General features: G+C 41.0%; 1 protein-coding gene across 3 annotated transcripts in view; it reads left to right on the forward strand.

Moving 5' to 3' along the window:
• Nucleotides 1-14,813, forward strand: part of LOC121517381 (paired box protein Pax-7-like) — a 107,069-nt gene extending 92,256 nt beyond the window's left edge. For all 3 annotated transcript variants that reach the window (XM_041799089.1, XM_041799087.1, XM_041799088.1), the window contains 2 exons: nt 8,476-8,743; nt 13,821-14,813. In XM_041799089.1, the coding sequence (XP_041655023.1) occupies nt 8,476-8,743; nt 13,821-13,936 (384 nt within the window). In that variant the 3' untranslated portion in view covers nt 13,937-14,813. The remainder of the gene's footprint in view (nt 1-8,475; nt 8,744-13,820) is intronic.
• Nucleotides 14,814-15,726: the final 913 nt, after the last annotated feature.

Genomic DNA, 15,726 nt, shown 5'->3' on the forward strand with positions numbered 1-15,726 from the left:
AACATGACATGTATGAGTGGGACGCTCACTGCTTGAAAAGTTGTCAGCGCTGTTTAGTGGGAAATTTATGCAGCGAAGACTCGTTTTCTAAATTATCTTTAAAAACATATTTCAGCACTGACGTTTCTTATTTCTCTACAGCTGACACATACTGTATAGTTATTGTATAGCTGCTTTCAGCTTCAAGAAAATACCCTATTTTAAAATCTCTTTTTTAAACATATCTTGGGTCCTTCATGTGTAATGGTACATTTCCATATGTGGTACCAGCTTGAGTCATCTCACCTCGGTTCTAGAATCAGGCATTTCTTTTAAAGTACATCCTTTTTTTAAATAAAGTTGTGTGCATACGATTTCCTGGATAGTCCGATTCATTTGGAGTGGTGTAAAAGCTCACACAAACTCTGGTGCAGACCATACAAATGAACCATGGTGCGGTTCGTTTGAGGTGTGAAAGCAAAGCGGACCAACTTGTGAACCAAAGACAATATACGGATTTATATGTGATTTAATGCACTCAAATACACGTTGCTACCTCCCTTGGTGTCTATGTAGCCATAGCAACACTACGTAGTTGGTGCTGATTTATTCGTCTCATGTAAAGAACGACATGTTGGACAGCTCACCGCCTCGCCGGCTTCTCGTAAAGCCCTAATGCAAAAGCAGAAACCCTAACACAATATAAATTCTGTTTTTTCATGATTATGTTGATAAAAGACTGGTGGAAGGAGATTGAGTTCCAGTTTCGTCTTCTTCTACTCCTTCTTTTCTTCTTGGTCGCCGTTTGTTTGACGACACCACCCCTAACAGGCAGAGGTTGTAGGTGTTCAGACGGTTTGATCCGTTTGACCAAGAGCAGTGTGAATGTGAACCAAGCCAAAGGAAAGTGCAACAATGTTGAAATTTCCATTCCAAAACAGGCCAAGTCTCCGAGACTATCAGGTATGAAAACGACCTAAGTGTGCATGTTAGAGTGCTAAGCAATTTTCACGTGGCCCAATGTGGATGGTGTTGCTCAGTAGCCAAGGTCAATGTTGCTGGCATCTCTTTTGTCCGGGCCTTTTCACCCCTGGTGATATGCTCCAACACCACTGGTGGTTTTTGGGCTCTTGCGGCATCCACAGCACAACCAGGAGCTCACCGCAACCCCACTACCTGCCCTGGCGGTACCCTAGGCCATGCTTGCTTGCCACATCCAACCCTTACTCGATCCTAAAGGTGTGGACTTCGTTATTTTTTCATTAGATTATTTCCCATGCCCCTGGTAATATGCGAAGACATCCAGAGCATGACTGGGGTTTTGTCAATCCTCCATTCTGTTTAAGCTTGAGGCAATAGTGCAACAAATTGGTCCATGATTTGTACCAGGACAAGTAAATATTGCTGAGAAGAAGCATTCAAAGTGGTTTGATGCTTGCGCCATCAAAAAAGGGGGCAAAACCCTTCTGTAGAAAACGGGCAAGATGTGAATCCTACAGGTGTCTCAGGATGCTTTCAGTCTTTTTACACTTACAAGCTCATTAAAATAAACATCCAGATATTTAAAAAGTGCATCTTTAAACACTGCTTGCTTCTACACCTCACCAAACCTGCGTAAAGAGGGCATGATTGATGAAAGCTTCACATTTCCAACCAGTTCCAACACGGGACAGGCGTGAAGGGAGTCAGCTTCAGGTGGTTTTGTTTAATCCAATAAGTACTTCCTTTGAAGCACACTGTCACCTTTAGCCTTTCACATTCACCACCTGAGTCTGTTTTAGTGCCCTGAAATCCCTGATTATCTCTCAGCTCACTATTTTAAACTCCGTTTGGTACCGTGCGGCAAGCTGAGCTGGAGAAATAAATAAATGAGACGAGGCTGGGGACAGCTTTCAGAGCGGAGGAGTGAGAGGCTGAAGGAGGGACCTGAGTGTGGAGATGGTAATGTGTGGTTCAGAGATATCGCCGTCTTCCTCTCATCTCTTCATCTGTTTGACTCCTCACATGGTTTCAGAGGAAGGCTTAGCCACTGCCTATGTCTCTGTATGTGATATATATGTCTGCCTTCCAGTGACCTTGACTTCCATACACTAGAACTCTAGTGCAGTATTTATCAGCATATATATGTGCATGCAGCTCCAGTTAGTGCACAAGTCAAGTTTAAACTTAACACTTAAAACATTTTTGAATATTAGAGGCTGAAAAAATGCTCTGACATGTTGATATCTTGTTTCTTGCTGTTATTGACATCATGATTGCTACTGTTGACCGTACAGGTAGTTTGCAGTTGTGATTTTGATAAAGCATGAAAGAATGAAAACAACTGTTGAATGACAGGAAGTTGAATGGACCTACATGTCGCCTTCATGAAATGACCACACTACAAACAAGGTCTAATGTCTAACCCAGGATTAAACTATGCATAGAAGTAGTTACGCAAAGGTGGCTGGCTTTAGCTACATTAGCTTTAGCTAAAGCTAAAACAACTTAACTAGCTATGTATTTAACGTTACTACCTAAGCTAATTTTACTATGTTAGCTAAAGCTAAAGCTAACAAAGCTAAAGTAAGCCACTGTTCATATAACTACTTCAAAAAGGGTTAAGCTGTAGCAAATGTAGTATAAGCTAACATAGCTAAAGTAGCTTTGTTTATTTTAGTTTCAGCTATGTTAGTTATGTGGCTATTTTACCTACATAACTTAAGTAGCTTCATTGGCTTTACGTTAAGCTACATAGCTGTGCACCCTCCATAGCTAACATAGCTTTAGTTTTAACTACATTAGCTATGTTAGCAATGGACCTAAAATAACTTCATTAGCTTTAGCTAAAGCTAACTTAACTTCACTAGCTACGTATTTAAATTTATTATGTCAACTAATGTAACTATATTAGCTTTAGCTAAAGCGAGCTAGTGTTCATATAACTATTTCAAAAAGGGTCTAGCTTTAGCAAATGTCGAAAAATCTAACATAGCTAAAGTAGCTTTGTTTGCTTTTGCTTTAGCTATGTTAGGTATGTAGCTATTATACCTATATAACTTAAGTAGCTTCACTGGCGTTATTACCTCCGCCAAGGAGGTTATTTGATCGGGTGGGTTTGTTTGTTTGGTTGTTTGTTTGTTAGCAACATAACTCAAAAAGTGGTGGACAGATTTTCAGGAAACTGATTAGATTTTGGGAGTTATCCAGATCGCCGTCTGGATCCAGGAATTTTTTGAAGGATTCTGTACTATTGGGAGATATGGCTAATGGTGGAGGTCTAAGCTGTTACCACTTTACATCACGAGACGGCGGACATGATTAACTTCAATCCCAGCAGCATTTTGGGTGTGTTTTTATTCAAAGTTTTGGACTTTATAGAGTTTGAAAGACGCACGCCCTTTCAAGGAGATGAGTCGGAGCGTAACAGAGAGAAAGACAGCAAATTGTAGCAAGAATACTCACAATGCTGGGAGGAATAGAGGAATATTCACCCTCTGCCATGACTTCCAGTCGTCTGGTGAGACCATGGGTGAGACTGTCAGTGCATCTGTTGGCACTGGCAGGCAATGCTTCTGCTATGACAGTCCATCCATAACGAAGCCAATGCTTTTCCTCACCGTGTTTCCACACCACCGGGGAGGGAGTACTGGCGAATGCCGTGGGGGGGCACATGGGGATGGATCCAGGAATTTTTTAAAGGATTCTACATTATTGGGAGATAGGGCTAATGGCTCTCTGAGTGCTTTTCTAGTTTATAGCTACGTAGCTATGCATCCTATATAGCTACCATAGCTTTAGATTTAACTATTGAAGCTATGTTTGCTATGGAGCTAACGTAGCTTCATTAGTTTTAGCTAAAGCTAAGATAACTTCACTAGCTTACATAGTTAATGTTACTACATAAACTAATGTAACTATGTAAGCTTTAGCTAAAGGTAAGATAACTTTACTAGCTGATGTAGTTAACGTTACTATGTAGACTAATTTAACTATGTTAGCTTAAGCTAAAACTAACAAAGCTAAAGTGAGCCACTGTTTGTACAGTTGTTTCAAAAAGGGTCTAGCATTAGCAAATGCAGCAAAATCTAAAAAAAATAAAGTAGCTTGTTTGCTTTAGCTTTAGCTATGTTAGGTATGTAGCTATTTTACCAAACTTACCCTACATAGCTACCATAACTTTAGATTTAGCTACATTAGCTAGCTAGTTAGCTATTTTACTTTTGTAACTTAAGTAGTTTCACTAGCTTTATATTTATCTTAGTAGCTTGCTAGCTAATGAAATATAGCACACATAGTTCTGATAGGTTTATATTTAGCTACATTAGCTACATTAACAATGGAGCTAACATAGCTGCATTAGCCTAAGCTTTAGATATGTTCACTGCTTTTGAGTGTTCTCATGGAAGACACGTTTTTTTCCTCATTACTGAGCACGTACACTTGATTGGTTTACTAACTTTAGTAAACTAAAGGTGAGGTTTATTGACGTGGCCCTGCCATCCTTTATGTATGTGTCCCTCTGTCATAAAAGTTGGGACACCCCTGGCTTAATCCAAAAGAATGTCCTGAATTCTTGTCTGCATGCCACAACGTCCTCAGGAACTTGGGTTCCCTGGATCAGGGTTTACCATTTCTAATTGTACTCAACCAAACTGGACCCCTTGATGGAAAAGGGCTACATGTGAGTCTTGTCTGGCTCTTTTCCTCCAGACTTTAGACGGAGGCTTTTAATCGTTGTTAGCCATCATTTCTCTGTACAATTTTCAAACTTTTACTTTAATGTGTCACTACCTTTGGGACTGCAAAGTTGCTCAGTTTTCCTCTATTTGTATTGTTAGAAGAGCAAGATAAGGACAAACCTTTTGCATTTTAGCACTTCTCTATGCAGAAATCACTTCCTGCCCCCCATCTGGAGTTCCTCGCTTGATTTTACATCATCTGCAAATAACCTACTAGAATATACTCTAGAAATCCTTTGTCCATACAGATTTTGAGTTGCAGACTGCTGCTGTATTCAGGGATTGTAAATGAATTGCTCGAAGTTTCACTCCTGGTAGATTTTAGTGCTGCTCTCTGAAATATTAAAGAAATGGAGAATCAAACCTCAGGCTTATTAACCTGGCTGTTAATAAACCTGAATAAATCACCAGAGGAGCGTCACACCCCCAGTAATCTTTGCTCATTACTGTTCACAAACTGCATGCCTCAGTGAACGAATGGTGACACCACTGGTCACCTCCTGTCTACCGTCTCAGAGAAGTGCATGCTGGGAATGTCTAAGGAGTCCAACATTAGCTCCTGGCTGCATCGTGTGTAAGAAGTGCTGCTATCAGTGAGCTGCAGCTGCAGAAACAGACGGAGCTCAGACACCAACAAAGAAGAGGGTTTCCTCTGACATGAGCACAAACAAAACAAGGCGTCATTAGAACAGCTGAGGACATTTGAATAATAAAAACGGAGGAAACTCTTTGTCTGGAACTATAATTTATCTGAAAGGGTGCATATTGTCTTCATTTACACTTCACACTCCCTCCTTTCTTTTTCTTTAGAGGTTGAAAGAATGTCTCATTTTGCTGCTGCAGACAGTTCTGCACTGATGGAAAACTGAGAGTTTTGTTGGAGTTGTGGACCAACAGTTATCTTGTTTGTTTGGTGTTACTGATGGAAAAACTCAATCTTATAGCCATTAAACAAGCAGAAGCTGGGTGAAGCTTACTGGCTCCACCTCTGACCTCTTCCCAGTTAATTCTGGGGTGAAGCAGGGGTGCATCTTAGCTCCTACACTCTTCAGTACCTGTATGGACTGGATAAAGGGGCGGGTAGTGGGAGCAGCGAACTGTGGAGTGCCATTTGATCACTGATGTGGATTTTGCTGATGATGCTGTGATGATTACAGAGACTGTTGATGTACTATGGTGGCTCTTAACCTACTGAGTCGCTGAAACATTAATGCACATCTCCTTGGCTTGGACTCACTCATACCCCATGAGCGAGTCCAAGTCTGTGGGCAAGGCGATGTAGTGCTCACGATATCTAAGCATGCAGATGAGAATCAGAGCATGCAGTCTTACTAATCTTTTGTGAGACCAGGATGCTGACTGATGACCAACTGCACCGGCTTTATGAGAACTTCTCATCAGTGCATTTTTGGGCATCATTTGCATGACCATGTGTCTAATGCTGACATGCTCTGGAGAGCAAGGATGGGAACGTTGAACTGCTGGATACAGGAACAGCAGCTACACTTCTATAGGCACCTGGTGCCCTCCTGGGCCTGATCCAGCTCTCTGGGTGACTGAGGTGCCCCTGGGGTTAGACCAGTACTTGTGGGTGAATGTGCTCATTGTGGAGGGGCCAGCTGGGAAGATACCTGAGAAATGGGGCATGGGCCTGGTGTTGGCCTGGACAAAGGCCATCACGGGGCCAGAGCAGTAAAGGACATACACTATATTGCCAAAAGTATTCGCTCACCTGCCTTGACTTGCATATGAACTTAAGTGACATCCCATTCTTAATCCATAGGGTTTAATATGATGTCTGTCCACCCTTTGCAGCTATAACAGCTTCAACTCTTCTGGGAAGGCTTTCCACAAGGTTTAGGAGTGTGTTCTCCTGGCAACCGCCAAACCCAGACTGTAACATCAGATTGCCAGATGGAGAAGCATGATTCGTCACTCTAGAGAACGCATCTCTACGACCTCTGCACGCTATGTTCCTCAGCATCCGCTGACCCCGCTCCGTCATTTTACGTGGCCTACCACTTTGTGGCTGAGTTGCTGTCGTTCCCAATGGCTTCCACTTTGTTATAATACCACTGACAGTTGACTGTGGAATATTTTAGGAAATTTCACCACTGGACTTGTTGCACAGTTGGCATCCTATCACAGTACCACGCTGGAATTCACTGAGCTCCTGAGAGCGACCCATTCTTTCACAAATGTTTATAGAAACAGTCTGCATGCCTAGGTGCTTGATTTTATACACCTGTGGACATGGAAGTGACTGGAACACCTGATTTCAATTACTTGGATGGGCGAGTGAATACTTTTGGCAATATAGTGTATTATGGTGTGGTGAAGTGCTTAACTGGCATTTTTTCCATACCTGACCTGATTCAGACCAAAATAATTATTTAAACCAGGATGCTTACATGTTTTCCTCTGCAGTCAAAGTGTACATCAGCCCCATGTGCTTATTTATGTATTTATTTACCCATGTTCCAACTGAATAAGATGTGAGGACAAATTTTCTCCATGGGACAGTAAAGTTTTCCTGCCTTTTGGAGCTAGTCTTCAGGGAACAAGGAACTCCAAGTCGTTGTACATCCACACAGCCTTTATCTTTATATCAGTTGAATAACTGTGGTGCTAACTTTATGATGCTTAAACTCTAAATTAAATACTGCAAGGCTGACAAAAAGCTAAATACCAAACACTCTGCAGACTTGTGGAGAGGCAGACAGTTTGACCTTAAATGAGCAATTTTCACCAAAGAACTTAAACTACTTATTTTCCATGTAACTCTTGAGTTATGACTAAATAATTGCAATAATATGGGCCATGCATGGGTCAGCATCAAGCAGGAACCCTGTAACACTGTGACATGCACAATGAATGTGGCAAATGAATCTCTCTTGTGTATGAAGGAACTTTAATTTCAATGTTATAAAACTTCAAGAAATTGCTTTATGTTATTAGGTTTATCCTTGTTATTAAGTTCTTGCATTGGTCTGCAAATGTAGGTATGTACTTTAATAGAATTCACATAAATTTGAAGAATAATTCAAGCCATGCAGGGAAAATATAAAAGTATGGATATGAGTGAAGTGGAAACCTGAACATGTATCTAAAGCAATGCAAAGCTAATAAAGATAAACCAAAACAACCAAAACAGACCACTGACTTTGACAGATTTAAACATCTGTCCTAATATTTTTGGTTATCCATTGAAACTAGGTTGCAGAAGTGAAACTGTTCCAGCTTGTAACCTTTTTGTTACCCAGGCTCCTCGGTGAAGTTGGCTAAGCTGCAGAGAGAAAAGTGAGGGATGGGGGAGGAGAGGAAGGTTTTCAGAGGTTGAGTTTTAGAGCCTCCGGGACCCCAGGAGACGTCAAAGCTCGGCTCCATCCAGGAGGCGAGGGGTTTCTAACAGCCTGACACTCCCATTCAGGGCAACAAGGAGGTGGCCTGTCACCGCAGAGCCGCCCTTTGTGCAACTTGAAAGTGGAAAATTATCCAAATCTTCATATTTAGCATAAACTCAGTGACTTCAATTAAAGGTGCCTGGATTACTGGGGGGCAACCATACTGCAAAGAAGATTCCTTCTAGTAGCAGAGAAGAGCTGAAGTATAGTCAGCTGAACTTTAATAAACTACAGGCTTTGATTTTTACAGCTGAGGGAACTGACTGATGGGAGATTAAAACGTCCTGTTCAAAAGATGCACTAAACTAAACAATCAATAAATTCTAACAATGCATAAAATATTAAACACACTTCCTCTGTCTGTGTTTCAGGTGATGAGCATCCTGAGTAACCCCAGCGGCGTCTCCTCGCAGCCACAACATGACTTCTCCATCTCGCCGCTCCACAGCGCCCTGGACTCCTCTCCATCCAGCTCCATCTCAGCCAGCTGCAGCCAGCGCTCAGCTGAGGCCTCCATCAAGACGGTGGACAGCCTCCCGTCGTCCCAGTCCTACTGCCCCCCCACATACAGCACCACCAGCTACAGCATGGACCCCGCCGTGGCTGCAGCAGGATACCAGTACAGTCAGTACGGCCAGAGTGAGTTTTTACTGGTTTAGACTACGGCAAAACTGTTGCATCTGAATGAACCGTGTTTGTTACGCTCAACATTTTTACCTCCAAAAAGCAATTCAGTGATGAGACATAAATGCTCAAGAATCTCCCATAAGGATGCTAGTGTGCACTGTAGATTCTAGTGGTAAATAAGCAGTCAACAAACAGCAAACAAAAGAGTTAAAGTTAAAAAGTGGTTGATTAATGGTTAAATACTCACTGATTATCACATTTAAGTACTTTTTTCCATTAAAAGTTAATAGAGGACCATTGTGTAATGGGTTCTGAAGACCCGTGGATGCAACATATCTGGTGTTTTGGAAGTGGATTTTTAATGCAGCTTCGACTTCATTTGTATGTGTGAGTTTTGTGTTGCAAGCATGCAAACATAAAAAAGTAATACTGATCTTTGCCTCACTGAAGAGTCACAGCTGTGCTACCTCCAGCCTGTACCCACTTCTTGCATTTGCTCACATTAACAGTGTGAGCTGATGGCATTTCCAGCGTGGGTGAATGAAAGTGTATATGCAAAACGCAGCACATTGAAACGGATTTAACTCTAAGGTCATGTTTAGTAAATACTGACTTCCCTTCAGCCCTTACTGGCATATATACTGACATACCGGTGTTGAAAACATCCACGGTGTGATGCTTTAGAGGAGCTTCTTCTACTGCAGGTAGAATTTCAACCAACTGAGACAGAGCAATAATTCTTTCTGCATGTAAAACCAGAAGAGCAACACGAACACATTCAATGAGCCCCAGAGTACTGTTTCCTTCCAGAAATATCCTTCCTTCTTTTGCAGAAATGTAGTAAAAAGTGCACGCATCAAAAACAGTTTACTATGATATAATCTGGACCGCTGCCCTTCACAGCACTTCCTACTTTTCATGTACATGATGACGTTTTGTCTGCACGAACCTATCGCGTTGTTTTCTTGCAGGTCGCAAGTCGCACTTGTTATTGTTTCAACAGGGTCTTCTGCAAACATTACCGTTTCTGTGTTTCTCACTGGCGAATCCATCTTGCAAAGCTCCTGTCTGAACGGTTTGGGCCTGGTTAGACAGTGACAGGACCAATCAGCGTCAAGGGGCAGTACTTTCAGGCACGGCAGAGTCAAGACGTAAACAAGCAGCAGCAAGACACCAGTGCTATTATGGTGGAAGAGCTTAGCGTGAATGCTGCTAAACTGCCAGTTTTATCAGAACTTGACGACATTTCTTCATTAAAAGAAGAACAAAGAACAGCAGTGAGTTGTTTTCTTTTCAAAAACAAAAAAAGTCAAGTACTGACATGTCTACAGTCGCCATTTTTCGCGTTATTCCTCAGTAGCTGCGCACGCGCAGCTCGATGGCTGCTATGTTACGTGTTTTGTTGCTCTGATTGGCCCGTAGAGATGTGACAGACAGAGCGTTCATCCAATCACACTCCGAGTTTTTCAAATCCTGTGCCTTTTCCCAAAAGTTTCCTATTGAAGCTTTCCCAGTGCCGTGTCAGGTTAACACAAAACTGTATTCAAGAAGATGCACACAGGTGTAGTATTTCTCTAAGCTAGCGTGTTAAACACACACATATCTGTCTATTCTTGATTAAAGCTGCGTTTTTGCACATCAAAATTCCACCCAAGGCTCTTTGAGAGTGCGATTTCCCTTTCTGAGAATCTGAACTAAAAGATCTGTTTCCTGCATGTGTCCATGGCCAATCACAGCACAGTATATTAAAACAACACTGTGACAGTCATTATGAGAGCTCCTGAACATGCAGCTAAAATATCTCAATCGCCCTCTAGTGGCTGGCTGCAGAATAGGTGTTAGGGGCTGATATCACTGTAAAAGACTGAATGTTCCATTCATTTCCATTTAACCAAAATGTTGATATTATTTTAGTTTATTTGAATCTCTGGCCCTCACATCATCTATTAAAGCTAGCTTCTAAACGGCGTCGATGACCCCTGCTTTAGGCCCATCCACGACTTAATCAATGAGCACAGTGCCTCCAGATCTGCCACTTTAATTTGGCATTTAATTTTAGTCATGATGTTGAATCATTGAAATTTGTAAAGGAGGCTGTCACACATTTTAATTTTGCCTTTTTTGGCCAACATTTTGAGACATAATTTTCCTTAAACTGTTAATTCTCTGATGCACAATCGTTGCTAATATCTCAGTGTAAGCTTGAGGTTGTAAACCATTTAACTATGAATCTCTGAGAGCGATCCTGGGCGATGTGACGCGGTCGGCCCTCCGCCTCCACCTCTCCCTCCTGCAGACAGATTTAAACGTTCTCTTCAGACATTTGACTCTTCTCTTGTTCTATTGCAGGAAGCTCCTGACAGATTAAAGTGCATACTGTCAGAGTAGCTGAGGTGTGTGAGCGTGCGTGTGCCGTACCTGTGTTTGTGTTATCAGATTGGCTCTATCTAGGAGGCAGAGGACTCTCAGTGTGACTGCTCAACACGGATTTAGGGTATAAACCTGGTTGACAGGAAAAACAGCTTCCTTTAGAGGGCCTCACTAAACCCTGGTGAAACACAAACACGCTGCTCCCCCACGAGCTGTCTGGGTGACTGGCATGTTGGCAGACAGACCTGCCCACCCATAGGTGCTCTTCTTTCTCTCATTCCTCAGCGCGGAGTGACAGCCTCCTTTCTGTGCACGCTAGCATCCTAACTGACATGCTTTACTTATCTCCCCCCTCGATAGCCACCGCACACACCCAAACACACCGTGTCACATCACATCTGCTGTCAGCCCTCCTCTCTCCTGCCCCATAAAAGAGAAGTTATCAGCAGCTGAACCGGGGAGGGGCGACATCCAGCGCGGCGAGAGGGAAATGTGCTGAGCGTTAATGCCAGCTTTCCAAGAGGAGCGGTTATCCTGCAGACTACCTGTCTGTCTGTCTGTCTGTCTGTGAAGCCAAACTGTTGTCTGCTTTTGTCTGTCTGTCACAGACGCTTTTCAGCCGTCACCGTCTTTGATCGGACGTACAACAAACTGTCCTGCAACATCACAATGCATGTTCCAGGATAAGGCTGCTTATTATTTTCACTCTTGTCAACGAATTCAATGAGCAGAGCCAAAACCAACAAACCAGCAGTGAACATTTCTACTTACAAGTTTTATGTGTTAGTGAAAGAATGCTACATTTTTGTTTTCTCTGCTCCTTTTTATAAAAACCAAATAAGCCACGCTGTCGCCCAAGGTGGCGACACACGAGACGGTTTTAGGCCCAGTTTTAGGCCTGATTTTCCCCAACATCAATCAGGGTGTGTGGCCTGATTTAAGGCTTTCAGTTACTGATTATTTTCCCAATTAATAAGATCCATCAAGGTGCTGTGCGTTAACGCCTGCCCCTCATTGGATGAAAACATAAATCTAAATCAAGGGTTCCCACACATTTCTGAGTGTGACCCCCAAATTAACAGAGCAAGAGACTGGGACCCCCAACATTCCTGGAGGTGGTTAAAGGGAATCATGTACAAATTTACATTTTAAGGGGTTTCTGTACACATTAAGCCATTCAAATTATTCAATATTCTTTAATTTTAAACTGAACTAATTTCAGGCTTTAATTTTTACTACAATGGATACCACTTAAAGTTCTTTTAAATTTGTCTGCTTTTAGAAAAGTGAAACCACCGATGTAAACGAATGGGGGTAAATTGGAAAGACTAGTTCTTCAGTGATTTATAGGGATATTTTTGAAGTTGGGTTGTACAATCCCAGATCCAAAAAACTTGGGGTGCTGTGTAAAAAGAAATAAAAACAGTGCTATGATTGTCAAATCTCATAAACCCATATTTTATTCACAATAGAACATAATAGTTTGATAGATTTAGCTGGAATGGAGGTGATTGATAAAAAGATTCACTCATTCTTACAGACCTTGCACCTTGCCCCCTCCCCTACTGGTATCTAAGGAAAGTCGAGCCCCACTGGAGCCCATACAAATAATAAAAATTAATATTAGTTTTTTTAATTGCTAAAACTCTAACAGAAAAGTTCTACACATGTTTTTCTTACAAATATGCATTTTTATAACCTTTAACATCATAGTTTTATCATATTCTTTATTTTTTATTTGAATATTTGCAAATCTAATGTTGACAACCTCAAAGCAGATAAAGCCTCACCCTGAGATCTGAGGGTCCTGGACCCCAGGCTTTTTAAATTCCTGCCTGCTGCTGTTTCTCTGTTTGTTTGTTTGTTTTTTCTACTTTTTTTTGCCTGAATATTTTAGTACTTTTGGACACAAAGATAGTTTAAGAATGAGGAAAGTTTTTATTTTCTCTGAATGTTTGATGTAGTTGTAAACACCTCCAAACATGGCCTTTCTGGCAGCATTTTTGCAGACACCCTCCAAGGGGAGTTCTCTGCTGCTGTGTGCATCATCTGCAAAGAACCTACAAAAGGAGCATTTTAGAGAGGCAGAGTCTCTCAGAAGTAAAGATGAGCAGAGGTTCACCAATCTGCAAAAGAAATGCATCTAAAAACTATGGAACAACCACAGAAAAATTTTCCTAAACGTAAGATTGCAAAGACTTTGAATATGACACCATCTACAGTCCATAATATCATCAAAAGATTCAGAGAATCTGGAGAAATCTTTGTGTGCAACAGACAAGGCCAAAGGTCAATATTGGATGCTCATGATCTTTTGGCCCTCAGGGGCCAGTGGATTACAAACAGGCCTGATTCTGAACCTGAATCACTGCATGGGCTCAGGAACACCTCCTGAAATCATTGTCTGTCAACATGCAAAAGAAGAAGTCATATGTAAACACAGAATGCAATGGTATATTTTGGTTGGAAAGAGTTTAAACGCGGTGAATTTAGTTCAGTACAGCATTTAAAAGATCCAGTCTGCATCTTTACAGAATAAAACAACCAACAACTCTGGTTGACAGTTGCCAGAATTTGCACTGAGAGTGCAGCTGTTCAGTGATAGGCAAGTGGGTCTACTTTAACTATAAGGAAACTAGTTCTTTGTGCTTTTCTTTCTTCTCTTTTTTTTTTTGCTTTCCATCACTAACTCTTCCTCCCCGTCTCTCCTCCTCCCCAGCTGCAGTTGACTACCTGGCCAAGAACGTCAGCCTGTCCAGCCAGCGCCGGATGAAGCTGGCCGACCACTCGGCTGTACTGGGACTGCTGCAGGTCGAGACGGGCCAAGCCTACTAGTACTCACCTAACATATCAGAACAACACGACACCTGGTCACCAGCACAACCCACACCTCCTGCTACCATCCGTACAAGTCTCCCAGAGAGTGTGAGAGAGTGTGAGTGAGTGCCATAGTCATACTGTGTTTTATACCGCTGTTCCTCCTGGGTTAGAGGACAGAACCATGCAGCTGTTCAAGCTTTAAACATTCCCCATGGGACCAACCAAATCCACAACCACCAATCCCTCTTCATATGTTCATTCTCACACTGGGCGTCTGTTGGATGAAATAACTACATTCATGAATAGACCGGAATAGATCGACAATTTATACCTGGCCACTTAATTATAGCGTGCACAGCCTGGAATAGAAGTGATAGCGCCATTTTAATGCAGGTTATGGGACAGTCAAAAATGTTTACGTATGTGGATACAAAATTCTCTTTGTCATTTTGCAAAAAATTCCCAAATAGTATTTTATTCTAATTTGCAAAAAGTTTTCAGGTAGATAAGGAGGAAGAAGGTCTGCTGAGTCGGTGGTTCAGGGTGAATAACGGCTCAAAGAAACTTTCCTATTAAGCACTAAAGTTTGACTTCAGTCCTGAGCAGAGCCAGAGAGAATACGTAATATTTTAAACTGATATAAAATATCAAATCTGACTTTAGGCTGGCTGCACACGAGACAATATAAAGCTCTGTTTTCGGACTGATTTGGGTCCCAAGCTGAAGCTTCACAACTGATTATTTGCCTAAATAATTCCCCTAATAGTCAACAAGAGTGAGCCATGCAGGAAGCATCACCAACTGGGTGTCAGTTTTTCCTCTAAAGGACAGGTGTCAAACTCAAGGCCCAGGGGCCAAATCTGGCCCATGGAACGATTATATCCGGCCCACGAGATCATATCATATTTGTATTATAACTGGCCCACCAGTATGAGGTCTGCAGATTTCCTCCAGTATAATAATGTAAACTTCAACTTGATTATTTAAAATATCTTTGTTAAGCTAAAAATCTGAAAAAGTAAAGAGAAAGAAAGATTTCATAAAAAGTCAAGTATGTGGGGGGAAAAAAATTTATTTGTGTTTTATTTCGTATTTTCAATTTTGCATCTCAAGATTACGACTCAAACTTGTGATTTTGACTTTTCATTTCATATTTTGACATTTTCCACTCATAATTTGGACTTTATATGTCAAATTTGTATCTTTTACATCCCCAATTTTAAATTTTAAGTCCTATTTGACCTTTTTGGCCCATAATTTGGACTTCATAGTTTACATTTTTATCACTTAGATCCCCAATTTGAAATTTTAAGTCATATTTTGACCTTTTCAACTCCTTACTTTGGCTTTTTAGCCCCACATTTTGACTTGTAAACACCTGATTTCAATCTTTTCTCATGTTTTGACATTTTAAATTAATTATTTTTATATTTTATATCATATTTTTACCTTTTAAACTCCCATGTTAGAATTTAAATCATATTTGTAACTTTTTAAGTCATCATTTTTAATTCTAGCTCATATTTTTACATTTTCAAGACTCACAATTTCAAATTTTAAGTCATATTTTGACTTTTAAACTCATAATTTCAAATTTTATCTCATATTTTGACCTTTCAAACATATGATTTCAACTTTGTCCTCGTATATTTGCTCTTTAAAAACATTATTTTTCTATTTTTAGTATCATTTTCTGATGTTTTGAACTAATGAATTGGAATTTTTACCTCAGAGTTAAGCCTTTAAACTCATCATTTTTACTTTTTTGAATTTCCAAATGATTTATCGTCAGTGTTTTTTTTTTC

This window comes from Cheilinus undulatus, linkage group 11 (genome assembly GCF_018320785.1).
Source record: "Cheilinus undulatus linkage group 11, ASM1832078v1, whole genome shotgun sequence".
In the NCBI taxonomy this organism is placed as follows: domain Eukaryota; kingdom Metazoa; phylum Chordata; class Actinopteri; order Labriformes; family Labridae; genus Cheilinus; species Cheilinus undulatus.